Source organism: Xiphias gladius, chromosome 23 (genome assembly GCF_016859285.1).
Source record: "Xiphias gladius isolate SHS-SW01 ecotype Sanya breed wild chromosome 23, ASM1685928v1, whole genome shotgun sequence".
NCBI lineage: Eukaryota > Metazoa > Chordata > Actinopteri > Istiophoriformes > Xiphiidae > Xiphias > Xiphias gladius.
Genome location: NC_053422.1, coordinates 16436281 through 16457752, shown reverse-complemented (window position 1 = coordinate 16457752; position 21472 = coordinate 16436281). Strand labels below are relative to the sequence as shown.

General features: G+C 39.9%; 1 protein-coding gene across 2 annotated transcripts in view; it reads right to left on the bottom strand.

The window, feature by feature from the left end:
- Positions 1-38: 38 nt before the first annotated feature.
- The window catches only part of LOC120785633 (amyloid-beta A4 precursor protein-binding family B member 2), a 39914-nt gene continuing 18480 nt past the window's right edge, over positions 39-21472 (bottom strand). For both annotated transcript variants that reach the window (XM_040120504.1, XM_040120505.1), the window contains exons 9-14: positions 9347-9461; positions 5650-5725; positions 3369-3449; positions 3140-3255; positions 2459-2641; positions 39-1962 (exon numbers count right to left, since the gene is read on the bottom strand). In XM_040120504.1, the coding sequence (XP_039976438.1) occupies positions 1786-1962; positions 2459-2641; positions 3140-3255; positions 3369-3449; positions 5650-5725; positions 9347-9461 (748 nt within the window). In that variant the 3' untranslated portion in view covers positions 39-1785. The remainder of the gene's footprint in view (positions 1963-2458; positions 2642-3139; positions 3256-3368; positions 3450-5649; positions 5726-9346; positions 9462-21472) is intronic.

Sequence of the window (21472 nt, the reverse complement as noted above, 5' to 3'; positions counted from 1 at the left end):
TCCTTTTTCTTTTGGTAATGCATTTATTGTCACAACAGATTACATTTACATGGTGTAGAGATGGGTGAAGAACAAAACTGAAATGATATACAGCATCTCTTTGTTTGTTTGTTTGTGTATGTGTGTGTGTGTGTGTGTGTCTGTGTTTTTTTTCTTTTAGATTGGACTGCATTCACAGAGTTCATGTCGAGTGCAAGTGGTGGCCCCGAGCCATAGGAGCAGTGTACAGGTTTTGATAGCAGTGACAGCAGACTTTTTTCCCGCTGTATGTGCATTTTTGGGTGTGCATATTTGTTTGAGTGTGGGAGTAGACTGGCTGGATTTACTGAGGAAGAAAAAATATAGTTAACCCTTACTATATGGCACAGAATTGATCTTTTCTATGCTGTCCAAGCAGGTCAAACAGTATTGTGTACCACTGTTCATACAGCCACGAGCACATCACATCTGTCAAAGTCAAAGCCTGGATCTGGAATTTCTTGCTACTACATAAGTCTTGGGAGTATGCATAAAGATTCCTGAGGAAATTGTGAAGTTTAAACATAAGCAATGTAACATTCTTGAGCTTTTAAACTAATTTTTTTCTCTAATGTATGCAAAAACCTATATTATTACTATTTTAAAGCTTCAAAATACATTAAAAACTGTTACCTTTCTTTTGCTGAACAAGCCATTCATCAAGGAATGGGAGGTAAAAATTATTAAATGACAATCTTTGATTGTAGTTCTGTAAATGGGGCAGAAAGTAATCTTTTATTTAGATATGGGTTAGAAATAGGCCTGTTTTTTTGTGCCAGTGTAAATCCAGTCATGGTCAAGTGGAGATGACTTGTGCTGAGAGCATCTATTTCTTGTGTGTTCACCACTCTTCTTACTGAAACCCTTATTGACTCATCAACATAAAAAACATCCCATCAAGAAAACATGCAAAATCAAAACCCACATCTGTTGCATTGTCTGTCTTCAACAACTCACCCCTCCCTCATATCTACAGGATTTGTGCCCTAAATTCTCTTTTCTTACATACAATCATTTACAATCACTTCATTCATTGTCAGAGGAGATGTTTTGTGTTCGTCTGTTTCGAGTCACACATCTTAAGGATCAAAATATTTTTTATGCCACTTGGTGGGGAGCTGGGGGCTGTTGACAGGTCTTGTCTGTCTGGTCATGTTTGCTTTTCTCATTCGGCTGTCAGATTCTTGACTTTAAGACAACACCTTTTGCTGTACTGGGAGGCTCCGGTATCTTAGCATCTCCGCCTTCTAGTCCAGGAGCTCTTAATGTGCTGATGAATATATTTTACAGAAGGGGACAGAGAACGAAAGAAAACTGAGCAAACCAATGAATGGCTACACAAACCAGTCTGCAAATTTGATCTTTTTCTTTTGGGTAATCCTGTATCCTGTCTGTAGACAGCTTGATCAAGTAATCCATCTAGATCAGAACTCCACATACAGTAAGGACCAGTGAAGCCAGCAGGTGGTTTCCAGTTGAGCACATTAGTGTTCAAAGATCAAAGTTCAACCAGTGACTCCAAGTGACAGCAGCAAACAAGCTGCGGCATTTTCATTCCTCCTCATGAAACAGATACATTTTCTCGTTATTTTTTTAATCATCAGGCAGTCTTGAGGATTGCTCTCCTTTCCTTAATCTGGGGTGGTGTTCGTTAACATATATGTACATCATTGGTTACCATGGCTGGTACTGATTAGGTGTTGTCGTGGCGAAAGTGTGAGTGGCGTCCAGGCATCGGCTGGGGGGTGCTGTGGTCACTGGTGACGGTCATTGCTGGGGGAGTTCCGACGGCTGTTTCTTGGGTTTCAGAGTGTCTATGAGAGACTGGACGCTGCGTTTCACGCTGGTGGTCACCCGCCGGGTCACCGAGTCTGCAGACGGCGAGGAGGAGCAACCAGCGCGTTGGCAAGGCGGCCGTGCCACCAGACACTTCTGATACCGCAACTAAGGAAGAAGAGGAGATGGTTAGTAGAGTTTCTCTCATTTGGGTTTTGGGTTAAAAGGAAGAAAAATGAGGCAAAATGTATGTTGCCTACAGATAGTGGGTCATCTATTATAGGAACAGTTAGGCATTACACTAACTCACTTTCTTGGTGAGAGTTAGATGTGAAACTGGATGCCACTCTCATGTCTGTATGATAAATGTGAAACTAATGTCAAATGCCTTTAGCTAAGCTTTTACACAGAAAACAGAGTCAGTCTTTATGCTAAGATAGGATAACAAGCTTCATATTTACTGTACAGATATGAGACTGGTATCAGTCCTCTCATCTAACGCTTGTCATGAAAGCACGTGTATTTTCCGAAATGAAAAACTTTTCCTTTAAAAACAAAACCCTTCTTTTAATATTCATTTAGGAATAGTGACACAACAAAACAACATGTATATAATCATCATTTCATCATCATTTCATAACGAAAGAATTAATTGTGAGCTTACCACACATGCTGCCTGCACAGCCTCAGACACACAGCCTGCGTTGGGGTCGCACCAAAACACATGACACTGGAAGTGCTGGTTCCCAGTGTCCATGATGAAGGCAAATGTGTGCACATCCCGTCCCACTCCCATGAAGGACAGGAAACGGACACGACACTCCACCAACACCTCCTCGTCCTCTTCCTGGGGAAAAGATGCAGTTTTTCAGCCTCTGCTTTAGATATAATAGCTTCCCAGGTTGCTCAATCTATTGGGTCCCTTTCATCCACTGTTCAGTTTAATCTTAGGAATTTTGGTGTTATATTTGTTCAGGCTATGCACTTCGATCACTTCATATCAAATCGTTAGCCCATCTCTGTTTCTTTCATTTAAGAAACATGGCCAAACTCAAGTCTGTTTTATCACAGCCAGAGCTACAGATGATTATTCACACGTTTATATCATCTCGACTAGATCACTGCAATTCCCTTTTCACCTGCCTCAGAGAGTTGTCTCTGGACCGTCTAGAAATGGTCCAGAACGCTGATGCAAGACTGTTGACCGGGTATAGCAGGACTACTCACATCACACCCGTCCTCTCATCTATAACAGTGGCTTCCCATCAGGTTTAGGGTTCAAATCTCACCTGGTGTGGTTTAGTGTTCGTGTTAGTTCTTAAGATAGCAACAAAGAATCCCTTGCCTTTTCTTTGATCACAGCCACAGTGGTGTCAGCAATACTCAGTATGACAGGAGTCCAGTCCTCTTTTCCTGTGGAGGACAGGAGGCTGTCTATGGCCCCATTTATGATGTCCATACCTGAGCACAAAACACAGAGGTCTGAGTACCGAGACAATATGTAGCGGAATTTACTAAAGGGCACAACATGCCTTATGATGTGTGTATGGGTTGCAGTATGGGTTTAGCTTTACCTATAGGTCGAGTCACAGATGTCATACCCAGATACAGCACATGAAATTTCTGCACCAACTCAGTCTTTGGCATGGGAAACTCTGCAGAGAAAAAATACACATTCGAACAAGCTCACACGCAGATCGCCCATGGGGAATTTTATCATTCGGCAACATCTAACGCAAAGTTCTAAAGGAGTCCACACATGATTATTGGCTTAAGCTAGAGAAATAAACAAACACTGGTGAATATTTTAATATTTTAGGGTGCTGTTGACATGATTAGGGCATGAAAAAACACGTTCACACGCAGGCATGCAGGATTTCTGAGAAGTGGATATTTGCTGCATGAAAACCCAGCTGTGCCTGTTTACACAATGGCCTGTTGGCAGAAAAGATTGTTATACACATTGAATGAGGATGATCAAAGATGCTATAACACCTGCATCTCAATCAGTGCAGGAGTTAACATCATTTACCCTTGCTATTAACACACCACACAATTAACTTTACCAGCCTGAGATGATTTCTGACAAGGTAAAATGCAAAACAGCAGAATAAAGAATGTTGATCTTTGAATGTGCTAAAATACAGCATTATAAAAACTGAACACAATAAAATGGGCACAAAGAAGAACTCCCTTCAAAATGGTAACATAAATTATTAACTGTTAGCTCAGTCTCTAGTCATCATGGATTTAAAAATGACTGCCAATTGCAAGATGAAATTAGTGGTAATTACTGAGGCTGCCAAAATTAAATTTTTATTATTGTTGAATGACACATCCAGCTCAGTGGGTAACTGAGGGTATTTATATTGTAATGTATAATTGTTTAATGAAAACTTTGATTTGGTGAAACTAGGGAGTTGAAGTTGCTGACCAAGTGTCGCAACGCTCCTGGTTCATGTCTGGCCAGGGACCAAATTGAACACATTAAAATGACAATTTGAAAATCTGACTGTCACAGTGACATGTAACACAAGGCTGAAAACAGCACACAGACTGCGCCAGTTTTCACTGGGATTGCCTCAATTTTTCTACTTCCAAAAACTTACCATCAGAATAATATGAAGGACAGCATAATCATTTTAAAATTGTACACATAGTGGCATTAAATAGTAACTTGACACTAGGCTTAAGAGCAGGGTTTCGTTGCCCTCACTGGTTGATGACCACATCAGTGTCTTCCATGAAACATTTCAATTTTATCTCACAAATTCAGTATGTAGTGCTGAAACTCTGAAAACAGTAGTTACATGAATTATGAACAGTGAGAGGTTTTCACATATTAATTCCATATTTAAAGTAGAGCTCAGACAGGCAAGATATGATGAGGAAAACATGGCCATCATCCTCATGTTGGCACTCATCCCAAATCATTCGCTGCTAATCTCCTCATAAGTGTCCCAGCATGGGATTTCACACTCACTGCTACCCTGAAGAAAAGTAATCCAGGCAAGAGCAAGAACTGTTTTCAATTCACTGCAAAGCCAGTGGATGAAAAACCTCTAGAGATAGTGGACTGGTCTATTCACTGCAGGCAGGGGAAACACCTCTCACTGGATACAACCATGTTTTTTCTTAAAGAAAAGACTATGAGTTCAAGCAAGTTATAGCTTTAAAAGATGTGAGGGATGTTTCACCAATAAGTTCTTTGATCCTGGGGTTGGGATGGGCGCTGTGGAGTACCAGGCCTTGCCTCAAAGAAACACTAATTGGGTTTTAATGAGGTCGACTTCTTCTGTAAGTGGAGAGCCGATATAGTTCTTTTATATTCTGATGCCGAAGCTCCTTTACCCAGTGCTCAGCAGAGATGCACAATAGCTAAAGTTAAAGCGGAGGATGAATTGCGCTGGCGCTTTTTCTTATTCTTCCTATAATTACTTGGGACTGAGAGGAACAAGCGTTGGGACTTATCAAAAATGGGAAAGGTGAATAGAATTAGCACTGTGAGGATAAAGCTCAGTGATTGTGGAGCTGTTCTGGAATCAGCATTATCTGTGTGTAATAGAACCAAACACTGCTATCTTTTCTATTAAAAATGTTTACAGTTGCTCCCTAGGCAATAAGGTCATTTTTTTTAAAAACATACATGGTTTCGGATGTGGAGGAATGCTGTAATGTGACACAAGGAACCACAGCAGGGAAAGTAGCACACGGCTGACAAATCCAATTCTGTCACCAGGGAACTACAAAAGACCAAGACTCACAGAAAAAGAGAAAATGTGGTTTTGTGTGTGTGTGTGTGTGTGTGTGTGTGTGTGTGTGTGTGTGTGTGTGTGTGTGTGTATGCGTATATACCTTGTAGGGGTACATCAGAGCTGGTCTGGGAGGAGCTGCCAGCTGCAGCTTTGGCACTTTTCCTTTCAGCCATAATCTAAACGAGGGGTGAGGAAAAAGGAAAAGAGGAGGAAAGGGATCAGAATGGAAATAGAGAGAGGAGAAAGAAAGTTACGCTTGAAAACGGACGTGATGGAGGGTCAAATAATCTTAGATTGTCTTAGAAAGGAGCAGCAAAAACATAATTGTCATGAAGAAAGAATGACAGCTGAAGCACACAAATAATAACAAAATTTAAAGGACACTGCTGCCGATATTCTATATTTTTGCAATGGTCAACAAATCCCATGAAAAAAAACAAAAACAACAGTGCGATAGTCAGTTTCTCAATATTTTCCTACTTCCCAACCCTGTCTGTGGCACTCAGCCCAGGCCCATTTGTTTCTACTGAAGATGTCAGTCTTTAAAAACAGGTCAAAAATATATAGTTTTATTTGATTTTTTTTTCAAAAGGCTAAGTAAATTCCTAAAACAGCAGAGCACTGTAGTTTTAGGGAGATGCTACTCAAACAGGAAAAAAGAGTGTATACTGTGTGTTGGGGACTATATTAAGCCCTGGATTTGGTCCACTAGTGAGTACACACAGGCTACACAGGTAATACTTGTTAGTCAGATCAGTTCATTGTTGGTTTTGGTGTTTTCATGGGATTGGTTGACAATAAGAAAAATAGAGATTAATACCGGCCTTATCCTTATCAAAATGATATATTTAAATTCAACTGTCCAAAAAGAAACTCTTTTTCTTTCTTGTGTTTGTTTCTGCCCCTTCCGCTACAGTGTACACACGCTTTAAAGAGTGTTGAATAGTCTGCATGGCCCCTGCACTGAGCCGCCGCACACTCTTCCTGCTACAGATATTTGATTAATTGTAGGTGTCATCAGTCAAAGTCTGTGATGAGTCTGCAACTCTGCTCACAGGGGAACAGGCAAAACAACGCAAGCGCACACACATATCTCTCTCTCTCTCTCTCAAGAGTCGTGGTCACACACACAGACATACATATACAGATACACAAATACACACTCTTCCTTCAATTTGGGATAAGAGATAAGAAGAAATTAATGAAAAAAAACCTTTTCTCTCTAAATAGGTCAGCATGCCTCTAAGGAAGAAGATCTGTATTTCCAGGTAGAGTCATCCTTTACAAAGTCTCTGCTGGCCTGAGGACAGACTGGATTCTCTTTGTGTACAGAAGGCAGTATGTGTGTGTATGTGTTTCTAAATAAGGGAATTATGCTATGTGTCTAGACTATTCAGTATAATTAATTCAAGTGTCATGGGTTTTCATGTATTATATATCATCACTGCACTGCAGTACACACTGAATTTCCCTCTTTATTTTACAGATAACATTGGTTTTCTAGACTAACACTGACCAATGCACTTCTCATACTCGTGACAGGAAACAGTTCAAATTCTGTGTGTGACTGTCCTTTTGCTATAGTTGGCTAGACAAGATCTCATACTAAAGTGACTTAATGAGCTCAGGTGTTATTCTATTTTTGTGCTATTGACAACAAACTCAATATTTTCTGACTCAAGTCCATTAGTTCTTACCGAGGACACATTTCTTTGAAAGGGGTTGACTAATATAAAAAAAAAAAAAACAAGCTAATTAATTCTCTGAAATAGCTGGACACCTTATTTTTTTTTAACAAACATTACTCAAACAGGAGTAAATAGAGCATTTGCTATGAATATTTTCAGATGCAGATTAATAAACAATTGTTGCTTGCTAATGAGTATTTCCAGAGCAAAATGGTGTATGTTGGGCTGACTTAAAGAGAAAATACAGTGCCGTGTTCATGGCAAGAAAGGAACATGTCACCCACCACAACAGTGTGGCTCAATTCATCGTTTTTAATAGTCTTTGGACAAAAATGGTGCCCTAGGGCACAGAAGAATAAGATATATTCAGCTTTATTATTAAGATTGCTCTTTTCATGAGATTTTTGATAATAAGATAAATATAGAACCAGATGATTACAAGGAGACAACTGGCGTTGACCCCCAGGTTTTTTACATGGCCAGAAATCTGGAGGATGCAATCCAGAGATACCTGAAGAAAGTGGACACCTTTCAGTATAAAGATAAAACAGCATTTTTAAGTATACCAAATGGGTTGCTTCATCTGGATGCTGAAAGAGAATCAGTCCAAGGCAAGCACCTAGGCACAGGAGTGTCACAATTGTTCAACCGGCTGATGACATGGACAACAGGTCTTATGCAGATGCTGCTGTTGAATTTATGACCGTAAGCCATCTTGACCACCCAGATGAATGGGAGGATTCTGTCAATTACAGTGAAGCTGGCTTATTGTCAGGAGGTGTCGGGGCTTTAGTTGCCACTGGATCATGTGATAGAGACAACACTGGCTCCAGTGAGGAAGATTCAGCTGCTGATGAAAACAATGACAAAGCTTTCGCCACTGCCTTGGCCTTTGACAGAATTTCAGTCCCCTGTGGTTCAAAGGACATAGATTCTGGTACTATTTGTTCCAGTAACAGAGATATCATCAGTGCTATGTACGTAGGATGACAGGGAGCGTCAGCTGCTGAAGGCTCAGCTGGCAAAGCTGCAGCCACCACTTATTCAAATCATGGAAATGCTATTAAACCTGCCGATCCTGGCAAAGTCATCAATGCCATCATCTGCAAATTATTCCGCCGAGTGAAAGAGGCCATAATTTCCTTTTTCAGGCACTGAAAGGACTGATCCACAATAGGCCCAAATGAGTATGTTTGGCATACTCACAAAGTCATGTATAAAGCAAGACATTTAAAACTCTGGGTTCCGACAATTTGGTAGGTTCCTCACCTTGAAATTCCCTTTGCCTGTCTGCATGGTATTATGTTGTCAAGTGCAGCTTGCACAGTGCACATGTGGGAAAAGAGGTGCAAACAGGTGTGAGGTTAACTCAGAAGAAGCAGTGCAAGCAAGTATCTGAGTGTGTGGAGACTCTGTAAGACCTGCTGTAATCTCAGCAGTAATAAGAGTGACTGCGCTCGGAGAGGAGATTACTGATTGGCCTGTCTGTGTGTGTGTGTGTGTGTGTGTGTGTGTGTGTGTGTGTGTGAGAGAGAGAGAGAGAGAGAGAAAGTGTGTACGTGTGAATTGAGCGCGTGACTTTGCTTTATGCTGTAGCTTTGCACCTTTAAGAATCTGTGAATCCCTGTCCCAGAGAGGGTTAACACACTGTCACCACAATCTCTCTCTCTCTCTCTCACACACACACACACACACACACACACACACACACACACACACACACACACACACACACACACACACACACACACACACTAAAAACTCTTTTCAAGAAATGCTGCATGTGCTCTGTAACCTGATGTTATCTCCTGTTCTCACTGTAAAGGCTCTTAAAACTTCTCTCTCCTCAGCTCTTACTTCTCTAGTAAAAGATAACAAAAATCTTGTCAGGGCACTATGGCTGTTTTGCACTCCTAGCTATTAGTTTTAACATGCATACAGGAGTGTAAGCTTAGTTACAACCTTAAAAAGTAGCTCCGAATAACTGCATCAGCAGATAAAGATTTTTTTCTCTCTCTTCAATAGTCGCCCTGATTAAAGCTTGATAGCTTGTTTCAGAGCAACAGATAAGCTCATTCGTGCGGAGGCTACGGCGGTAACGACACCCACCTTGGAGCAGATTTCGTGGAGACTTGTGGCGATGGCTGCGGCAGGAGTATCACATCTGAACACGTGACACTTCAGCACCCGCGTGTTTTTGTCTCTCGCCACATAGGCAAAGTCCCTGAAGCACGGACAGGAGACACACAGGTGTCAGACATGAATTTCTAATGCTGTCAAGAAACAACCACAATATTTACCTTCATAACCTCAGCAGCAGATGTATTAAACATTTTGCTTTGTCAAAGGGGCAGTAAGTAAGCAAGAATCTCTGTGGTCTGATAATGCAAGTGATTCAGTAATTACTGTTTACTTCACCAGATGGCTGATTTTACATCCTGTAAATTTAGTTATTTAAACTTAAGTTACTTATAAAAGTTTCTTTACACATTTCTTAGCTGCCTTCCAACTTTTATGATTATATGTGGATAGAAAACTGAAAGAACAAACCACAATGAATGTCATAATGAACTAATGGAGGGAAAAATCAATAAATTAGATTTAAGGAAAGAAGAAACACAAGAAAAAAAGAAGCAGGTTGTTTCCTGGGTAAGAAAAGAATTTTAGTATTTTAGCATGCAGCATGCAGTATGCAGTAAGTGTGTGTGTATACGTGTGTCTGCTAAGGGAGACGGGAGTTTGAAAAATTAAGGTTTGAAAAATGACCTCATAGCAGTAATAGATCAAAAACAGGATTACATCTTTTTGTAAATGTGCATTTTTTTTGCCTTAATGATATTTGTTCCATCTCATAACACTTCTACATCCCATATATTGTATGTGGGAGAGTCAAGTTTTATCCACTTAATTTCAACACACTGACTTCCTCCTCCTTGGAGCGCCACCTTTCGACATTGTTGGATATTTTGATGAAACACTAATTTAAGGGCTTCAGACACCTCCTCCCAGAGGGCACCTAGCTTATAGGGCCAGTATGTGGATATGTGGTTGTATTTTACATTCCCTTTATCAGTTCTTCTTGAGTTTGTTTGGTTCATGTTTGGCATTATCAGCGTCTGAAAATACAGTATCTTGATTACTTTCCATTTGAAATTCCTCCCAGTGTTTTAGCCCTTATTTAATCCTCATTACTCATCTTCTGTATCAGGATCTGTATTTATCCAGTCAAGAGGTGACTCATTGCAGACATCAAAGAAAAGAAAAAAGAAGAAAAAAGAAAGTTTGCCCTTGGACCTGTACTCTTTTCTGAAGCAAAAACTTTAACGTCCTCTCTTGCATTGTCAGCTGTTCAGCGATGAAAAAACAAAGAGCCAGCAAAACATGTTGCAAGACATTTCATGCATAAGTTAAAAAACACAAATGACAACAGAATTATTACCCCATTTTGCATCATGATATATTTACTTCTTCACTAGACTTTTTGTAGTTGGAGCTCTGCTCTAATTAGCTCACTCATTTATTTTGAAAATGTTGCCTCATTATTTGTGTCATTTAAAGGCTGCCATGAACTCTACTGGATTTGCTGCAATTCCTCGTACAGCAGTAAAGGTTTATTTGACGACTAGATTACTTAAAGCCCCTTTAGAATCTTATGTGTTGGATGCTTTCGCTCCATACTCTGTCTTCAGTAGTTCCTTCACTGAAAATGGTGGCAGATGTGTGTCCCAGTGCCCGAGGAAACTACGTGCCCCAAGCTTCACAATGGTGCCAAATGGCAGAGGAAAAATTTCGAGGATGAGGGCGAGACTGAGAGAGGAAGCTCCACCGAGAGGGAGACTTTATGCAGAGAGTGGGTGGGAGATACTACACACACATTTCTTCCTCATTAACAGGTGAAACAAGCTGCCAAACAAAAGGTAGGAGGTTGTGTTTCCAGCCAGGACTGAAATGATTGAGTAAACAGACAACACAGACCGAAAGAGAGGGAGTGGGAACATGCAAAGAAGCCAGCTGGATGGTAGTGTCACCAGATGCAGCTCAACAGCTTCATGTTCACACAAACACACACACACACACACACACACACACACACACACACACACACACACACACACACACACACACACACATATATTATATATATATATATATATATATATATATATATATATATAGTGTATGCTTCAGATTAACCATAGACACAAACAGAAATATGGCAACACACCAGCATTTATCACAGTGGACTCTGTGTTTATGAGTCCATTATTCGGCCTGTCTCCTCTGCTTAATCGACACACTTTGAGTCGATAATGGTCTGTGCCTGTGGCCAGGAAGGAAAGTACGATGCAATGTGTGTGTGTGAGTGTGTGTGTGTCTATGCGTCCAGTGCACTTCGTTCAGGGACATTTGAGCAGTGTGTCATCAAAGCAGCATGAGTGGCCTTGCCTCGAATACTACAAATGCTTTTTTTTAAATGACTCTCTGGGGCATTAAAATGCTATAAAACAGCATGCAACTCTTAATAGGACGTAGCCTACGGCCAGTCTGGCTCGTTGATGATCTAACACCAGTGATTTAGACCTTCAATAGTTACTGGTCTCCTCCTGTAAAGAGCAACAGTGACTCTGGGCGAAGCAAAGCCACTGATTTGATGCCTGAAGTGACAGATGTAATTATACGACAGGGGGGCACAACAATTACTGAAAACAGCGGAGAAGCATGATCACCCTTGAGCACACCACGAAGAGCAGTTACCTTTCTCTGGGTCCCGGGAAGCAGAGGGAGGGGAAAGTGAGAAAAATGAGGGAAGGAAACGAGGAGGAAGAAAGGAGGGTGGTGAAGGATGTAGTACGGAAAGAACAGAGGAGTTATACAAAAAAAGTTAAGAGAGAGGAAAAACAAAAGGATGAGAAAATAGTATTACAGCATAAGATGGAAAGGGAAAAGAAAAACGGGAGAAGAAGATGGGATAAAAAAAGGCAAGGGGAAAAAAATTAGGAACATTAATACACAGCATAGTGAGTTAGAAACAGACAGAATGCTCATCACTGTTTTGGCATGAGGTGTGTGTGTGTGTGTGTGTGTGTGTGTGTGTGTGTGTGTGTGTGTGTGTGTGTGCGTGCGTGAGTGTGTGTGTGTATGTGTGTTGTACAGTATGTGTACACTGGGGCTCAGCTCTGTGTACTTTTCAATTCAGTGGCTTACTGTTCTGCTACACTATGACGAAGCACACCTTTTCTGTTAGATCTGCCATCATACTCGCACGCGCATGTGCGCACACGCACACACAAACACACACCCACCCACACATACACACACACAAACACACCTTGTTGTTACTGCAACTTCCCCTACTTCCCATTTCTCTGTACTTTTTCCTCCTACCAATCTCTTTCATCCGACTCTTTGCCTTCGCTCTTTAAGCTTCCTTTCGCTCCCCAGCTCTCTTGTTCTCTCTCTTCTACTCAATTTTTAGAAAAATTTCCGAAACACGAAAAAGCCCCCAAAAAGAAAAAAGATGCGGCCCAGAATGATTCGTATCAACAGTGTAACTCGTCACAGCAGGGCTTTTCCATATAGTCTGTGACACTATTATCAGGAGCACCACAAAGGAGGCACAGGCTGAATAAGGAACGGAGGGCTAATTCAAACACTGACTGGCTTTGATTCTTTGATGATCCACTTAGTAAGAATCAGCCTGTGTGTGTGTCTGTGTGGTAGCAGCTGGCAGATTACTTCAAACAGGGAATCTTCAGAGTCAAAGCATCAAAACTGCTGCTTCCACTTGCTCTCCAAACAGCCGGTGGTCACCCACATGCACACACACACTAACACACACAGACATATGGTGGATAAATCAACATATGTATAAACTGCCCAAAAGCTCTCACTCACCACGTGTAAATGGGCCTGCATATGCCGTTTTGAAATGCATCTCTTTCTCTCTGTTTCTCTGTTTGAATTTCATTCATGATTTTTGCTCTGAGTCCATTTAAAACCTATTCTACTTCCCTCTGCTCCATTTCAAATCCAAGCTCCATACCTATTTAACTGTCAGTCACTTTGGTGGAATTGTATTTCGGTCTCAAAATCTTGAATAGCCCAAAAGATGCTCTCAATTTACGTCAACATTGCAACCCATTCTTCTCTCCCTACAACTAATTTGTGAGTGTCAGGATGAAAGTGTTGCAAATGCTTTATTACTGATGGAAGAACAACATCACACCTGATTCAAACCCAGAACAGACTCCCAGCCCCTAAAAAAAACTACTGTATTGTCATCATCACACTGACCTTAATCATATACACCTGGAAATGCATCTTTTTCTCCCTGTTTTGGCCTTTTGTAAACACTCAGACAGCATTTTTAGTCCTGGGCAGACAGTAAACTTATGATGCCATTTTTCTGGTGCCTCCGACTTTGTCTATGATCCCTCACTTAAAATGACAGTAACAGGTTGTGTCATATGTACGTGCTACTTCTGACTTCACAATCACAAAGAGGTAATTTGATCTGTATTTTAGTGAAGCAGTAAAGGCATTACTGTTTGCCTGCTTAATTGGTAGCATTAATGAACTTTGATCAAACCACTCATTTCTAATCATTGAGCTATCTGACAAACAAAAGGAAAAAAAGTTTTTGTAAATAAGAACAAGTAAAGTTTGAGTGTGGTTACAGGGTAGCATGGTATAGGTGATGATGGAGTGCAAGAGAAGAGAGAATGGAGATTTCACTTGCTGAGAATCCGCAGAAACCCAAACCCAGGGCTTTAGCCAGGATTTCAGAAATACTAAAATCACAAGTCCCCCAGCGGAACCCCTCACATCTAAGATATTTTTGACAAGCCACCAACCAAACTATGTACATTTATTTATTGTTTTTAAAGAAAAGCACACTTTATTTATTCATTTAGCTCTTCGAATACGATATATATTCCGTATGACCTCAGTGCCCTGCTGACACCGGTCTACGTGTTGGCTGTAGTGCATTCTTTTAAATATTGCCAACCCAATTAGGAAGAAGAACAAATGTTGTACTTTTCGTATTGATTTTGGCATTTTAGTGTGGACAGAGGTCTTCATGGAAACAGCCTAAAAACTGAAGTGTGGACAAGCTTTCACAGGGAAGCAGTATTTTCAAATCAGGCGTCTTAGTGTAGAAACAGACAGAGCGGAAAAAGAAGAGAGAGAGAGCTGTTGGCTTACTTTGGCATTAAGGTGCAGTGGTTCCTGACCGCAAATAACAGAGGGGATGACATATTGTATAGAGAGACAGGCAGCAAATCAAAAAACAACTGAGGATGAATGACATGTAGACCTCAGAGGTGTAGGAAGAGTTTCTAGCAGGAAAGTGAGGAGAAAGGATAGATAGATAAAATGTTGAGAGAGGGCAGTGATAAAGGCAGGAGGCCAGAAAGCCAAAATGAAAAAGTAGAAGTGTGTAAGAGAGGAATGGGAACTAGGTGTGAGACCCACTGGGCACTGGACGGCTGAGGAAGAGGTGGAGAGGAAAAAGAGGCAGAAAGAGGCACGAGATGAAAGGTATGAAAACACCAAAGCAGAGAGATGAGTTAAAGCAAGACTCCCACCACTCATGTGTTCTCTTTCTCTCTCTCTCTCTGTGCTTCACATATTTCCACAGCTGAATAAAGGATGACTGACTCACAACTACCGATCTCTCTTTGATCCTGACGGCTGTGAGGCAGGCTCATCTGGAGAGGATGCGTACAGCTCAGAGATTAAACGAGGTCACCACTGCAGATGTATGGTGAACTGGGTTTGAGAAAGTCGCACAGAACCGTCACATTATCTGCGGCTCTGCTATCAGTCACCCACCATCAGTAGTACTAAGAGCACTGTGTGTGTAGTAGTAACATTATTGCAGTTGACTGTAAGTATTTGGACACATTTTTTTGTTCATCAGGCTCTGAACTTTGGCACGTTCAATTTGTAATGGATACTACATTAAAGTGCCATGTCTCAGCTTTAATTTGAGTGGGTTTACATCAATATTGAAAGAACTGTGTGGAAGATTTATAGCCCTTTTAACCCATAGTGCTCAAATTGCACTGTAAAAAACAAAAAAGTAATTGGACACTTGGTTACTAAAAGTGTCTTGCGCAGCTATGTGTCATTTCAACACAAAAAAGCTCACACATGATTCAGAGCTGAAGGAGAGTTGAATGTTGCCTTTAAAACCGAGCTGGAGTTATCTGTCAATATAAGGAGTGAAGAAGTTACCATGCAAGTGAAGAGGATAATAATGAAAAAAAAAAGCAAAAATTTATCAGAGAGATGTCAAAGGTAGTTGGTTTGCCAAAATCAACAGTTACAGGTACGCTCTAAAATTGCAGGTACACAGAAGAAAACTAGAAAAATGGTAAATGAGCTTGAAGACCGAGGAGTCTACTGGATGAGCGGAAAATCATTTGAATGGTGAAGAAAAAGCCCTTATGACTGCAAAGCAAGTCAAGAATTCTGTCTAGCATGTAGGCGGACATGCGTCCTCGTCAACAATCAAGAGAAGATTTCACAGCCATAACCTCCAAGGATTTACAACCAGATGCAAACCCCCAGGTAAACCTAAAACACAGAAAGGCCAGACTTCAGTTCAGAAAAACACACAAAAAGAAACTGGTAGCGTTCTGGATCAAAGTTCTATGGACTAATGAAACAAAAATGAACCTCTGTTAAAAGAGGACATTGTGGAGGAAAAAGAAAAAGGTCATGACCCATAGCCACCAACTCATCTGTCAAATATGGTGGTGGTTCTGTTATGGCTCGGGCCCATATGGCTGCCAATGGAACTGGCACACCGGCATTTATTGATGATCTCGCTGCTGACAGAAGCAACAGGATGACTGCAAAGATATACAGGAGCATTCTATGAGCTCACATTCAGTCAAATGCATCAAAACTCATTGACTGATATTTCATCATTCAGCAGGACAACGATCCTAAAGGTACGGCCAAAGGAACCACTGAGCTTTTGTGAGGAGGGAAGAGCTTTAATATCCTCGACTGGCTGAGTCAATCACCTGATCTCCGCCTGATTGAGCTGCAGTCTAAATGCAGAGACCACACAACAAGCAAGATCTGAAGGAAGCTGCAGTGAAGCTCTGGGAGAGTCTGTGGGTTGAAGACTTTCCCACAAAATATTAAATATGATGATTTTGTTTGACTTCAAGTGTCATAGGTCCAATCACTTTCGAAGCCCTTAAACTTTGGGCAATATGTGTTTAAAGGCCTATATCTCCCACGCAGTTCTTTCAATATTGATGTAAACCCACTCGAATGAAAGCTGAGACTTGGCACTTTAATGTAGTATCCATTTTTTTTAATTTAAATTGAATGAGCTGAAGCTCAGACCCTGAAGAACAAAACAAAACAAAAAAAAAGCATGTAACTGTCTAAAATCTTATGGTCTGGACTGTTTGCTTACTATGCATACAGTGTGTCCTGTATACCTGTGATGATTTTCCCATTCATTCAATCTCAAAAAAGCCACTACGAGAATGTAGAAATATTATGCACTGCTGACAAATGTGAGAAGAAGAATGTGAAAAGATAATCTATAATGCAAAACAGTAGATCCCTGATGCTGAGGTTGGTCATGAAATTTGTGCCTTTGCCTCCCTTATAATGATGCGGCTTGTAGCTATGATGAGCTGTGATGCCAAGCGGAAATTAGAGACCAAGATGCCCTTCTGCATACAAAACCAACTTTGTTTTCATCTGGACCTCCTCTCAATAAAAATACCATCTCCAGCATTTAAAGAAAAATCATACAATATGGCCCAGTGCAATATTTCCATTAACCATTACACAGCTATTACTCAGTTTAATCTTGGGTTTTCCCCTTCATTTCTTTTCTTTATTGAAGGTGTATTGAACGTGGGGTTCAGATATAAATCATGCTTTATTATTTGATTAATAAAGATAGTTAGAGAAAAAACAAAATACAAACACAAATATATAATATTTGTGAAATGAACAGATAGTAGCTTCATCTTACACTCCACATGAAGCCATATTGCTTATTTTTTATAAATTACAACAGTTAACAACTAAATAGGCAGAGGAATGGAGGTACTTCAATAACATCATTTAAAAGTGTTGATGTTTTACTATACTATTTACAAATATAATGCTCAATATTTTAGATAAAGGGACTACTTTCACTGATAATACTACAGCCCTGTTCGAAGTTATTGACCCCTGAATTTTTAATACATAATTTAGAATATCTTCAAAAATAAATGCAAATGACCCAATTTTGTATAATCAGAATATTTAATAAAATGTCCAAAGTTACTGAACAACACCAAATAATGCTTTCATATAGTGAGATAAAAAAAAATACAGACATAAAATGTACGCTTGACACTATTATTGGCACCCTTTTGATGAATTTAAATTAGTTCCTCAAACAAAATAAGGATAAGTCTCACCTGTGCTTAATACTAAGTGTTCAGATGACCTGAATTAAAAAAATGAATGATAGTTTTACTGCATTAAAAGGGGCTGATTGTTTCCAGTTTCTCAGAGAGCTGTCTGAGTGCATCAGAAATGCTCTTATCAAAAAAGTTAACAATTCCAAAGTCTACAAGGCAATAACCAAAGATCTTAAAATCACTGTTTTAACAGTTCGTAATGTTTCACAGTCATAAAATTGTTTAGACACTTCCAGGACGTGGCACTAAAAAGAAACTCAATTAGAGAAGTCTGCAAAGGTTGATGCGGATTGTAGAAAAAACACCGGCCCGTATCATACACCGCACCCTAAACCAAGTAGGGCTCCATGGGCAAAGGCCAAGGAGGACACCACTACTGAAAGAAAGACACATGAACGAAAGGTACAAGAAAGACTCATGTTTGCAAAAACTTTAATAGATAAGCCACAGTCTTTCTGGGATAATATTATATGGACAGATGAAACCAAAGTAGAGCTCTTTGGGAATTCAGTGCATCAGTTTGTTTATAGGCGATGAAATGAATTCAATGACTTCAGTACCAGAGGCTGCTTTGCTGCTTCTGGCACTGGAGGCATTGAATGTATCAAAGGAATGATGAAAGCAGAAAATTACCAAGGCATTTTAGAGCAAAATGCGTTAGCCGGTGTCAGAAAACTGGGTTTGAGATGAAGGTCTTGGGTCTTTCAGCAGGACAATGAGCCAAAGCACACATCCAGCAACACAAAAGTTTGTGTTTGTATTATTTCCCTATTATGCAAGTTTTTTTTTTTTTTCTTTTGTACAGTAACCATGGACATTTTATTAAAATATTCTGTTTATACATAAGTGGCTAGTTAAATCTTTATTTCTGGACAGATTCTAAATGATGTACTTAAAATTCAATTTAAATTTTTGACCGAGGACTGTATATTATTTAAATTCCAGTAGTTTCAGAAGATTTATAGAGAATAACTTCAACATGCATTTTCAGGTACTAAAGTGTTGTAATAAAACTAACGTGTTCCAGAAAAGCTCCAGTAAAAGAGACTTTTTAAGAGGCAGTGAAAGCAACTCATATGTAACTAGTCCCCAGCCTGCTCTGCTGTACTTTCTTCTGCTCTGTAGCTTCCAGTATTGCTCAGTAGAGACTCTTGTCCTCTCCAAACCATCTGTCCCACGCACACACAAACACACACTTCACACAGACTTCAATTATCAAACAGCTTTACAGAGTGTCTGGGTAGTGCGGGCTGCTATGCTAATGCACTCACATATGCTAGTTGCAAAGCCAAATGCTGATTAGAAATGTCTGAGGAGGAAGTTCTTGTGACTCCCCTGTTAGCATAAAGTAAGACGGCAAGGCTGTGAGGGCTAGGTGTGTGTACACTGTGCTTGTGTGTGTGTGTGTGTGTGTGTGTGTGTGTGTGTGTGTTGATCGCAACTGAACTGGTAACTCTGACGTTGTTGTGTCCCTGGCTTTAGTCCAAAGTGGATGTTCCACACTGAGATTCAACTGTTACAGGTGACAGCAATGCTAGAGTGGAAACAACAGCTGGATGCTGATTTAGAGGAAAGCCCTTTCATCACACTGTAAAGAGAATAACAAAACAACTGGCAGGTTTATTAATATTTAGCAGCTGTTTCCCTCCAATTTTTTTCTTTTTGCAGCACTTGTGAGAGACTCTTTGTTTTACAGGCTTACTTAAAAACTTGATGCTGCGTGAAATCATCCTCAGTAAAGCTAAACACTCTGCAGTTGCTTGAACTTGGATAATATTATCAGTATGAAGTTAATCTGTTCGAGCTAAAATTAAATTCATGACAGTTATAAGAATTACTGATGCTAAGAGAAAATGAGAAATCCACCCTAAAGAACAGCTTTGTAAGCGCAGAAAAAGTGACCATTTCTGCTGTCACGGCTTACAAATGCATTTATATTAATTAAAATTCTGTTGATGGACCTTCGTACTCTCCGTGTTTTCTGTTGGAAAATTCAATACACTGCTGTGAAGAAACTGTTAAATTGGACCCCTGAGTGCTGATAATTGGGTTCGCAGAAAACAGCGAATGTTGCTCATGACTGAAGTTAATTGTAGTTTATCGTAATAGAATGTAGAATATGGAGCTAAAAAAGGTAATAAAAGTCAAAGATAAAACCAGACAAAAAGAGATCCAAAGTACACTCTGTACAGAGCAATTAATAGGACTGCACAGAGCTGCTGACAGAAATTGGCTTAGTTTTACTGCACTATTGATGCTTTGTGAGAGTCCAGTACCTGGTATTTACGGTTTTGTCCATAACACTTTCATGTCCAGTATCTTAATTAGAGCCTGACCAATACTGATATTTCAGCCCGATATTGTTATTGATATTTGAGAGTCTAAAAAACTCTGATGATATATAGGTGAATATTCATTTTTAACATAAATACATAACATAAAGACACATTTTTGAATGATCCCTTACATTCAGCTATTAATAATATATGCCTAAAATACATAATGAACAGGTGATTTTACATTTGAAAAATGTAAAACTTTGTCAGTGCCCACTTAATATTGCATCTTTGCACTTAAATACTTAATTACCATTCTGTTCCTTCAAAATAGTAATTTTACAACTGTCCCTGAGGAAGAATTCCTCCTGTGTTGCTTCTCCTGAAAAGTTTCCCTTTTTCTGTGACAAATTTTTCTTTATCTAAATTGTGGGTGTAAGCATTGACAACATCATATATTGTACAGATTATAATGCCCTCCGGGGCAAATTTGTGTTTTTTTTTTTTGCGGCTATATAAATTAAACTTGATTTGGCTTTTTGTTGGATAAAATACTGTATGTAATGGTGACACTGTTTCTACATTAACGTGAACTTAAGGGACCTTAAAACATCGGCCTGCTGATGTATCGGTAACGGACGTAAGAGTTAATTTCTCGTTTGATATTTTGGGAAAAAAAGTATTCACTGTCTTTTCAAGAGTGAAGGCCCATTTATTCTTCTGAGTTATGGAGTTACAACGTAGGTTGCGGCATAGCTGATGTGCACCAGGTCCAAAATGTAATAACATGCAAGGGCTATGGCAACCAAAGGAGAAACTATGTGGGGACGGCAAGCACTGTGATTGGCTGCTTGTGTTTCCCCCTACATGTTTCTTATGCCGGTTTGTTGAGAGTGAAGACAACATTAAGGAAGTTAAAGAAAGACTCTCAAATTTCTGTGCCTTTTCAGTAACAAACATCTAACAAAGCAATTACACTGCAAACTGCAGACCTGCTCACTGTGATCACTGGTTACGAGTGGATGAACATAAACATAGCAACTATGTTTTTCCGTAACGAGACACAGTGAAATAATGTTATAAGATACCTGGCTATAACTCCGGTTCTACAAATTTGGCCTGATAACTATTTTTGTCGAGTGTTGCGACGCTCAGCTATAAGTCAAAACCTACGTACCTACGGCGGGACTCCTGTTAACCCCTTGTCTTGATTAGAAATCGAGCTTTAGATGCAAAGATTGAAACCACTGTCATGTTCGTGCGGTAAGTATGAAGCTGGAGCAGGAGGCAATTAGCTAAGCTTAGCAGCTTAGCTTAAATTTCCTTCCCCCTTAGTTTTAGGAGGTGTTGTGCGCGCAAACTATTCAAGAAGAAAAAGTCATAGCGGTAACTCCACATAAATCAAACACGACACAAATAGTAAATTTAAAATCTTTGCTTGTGTAGTTATTAAACAAACATGAGACATGGTGTTAATTAGTGAGCTTTAGAGGTGACTGTAGGAG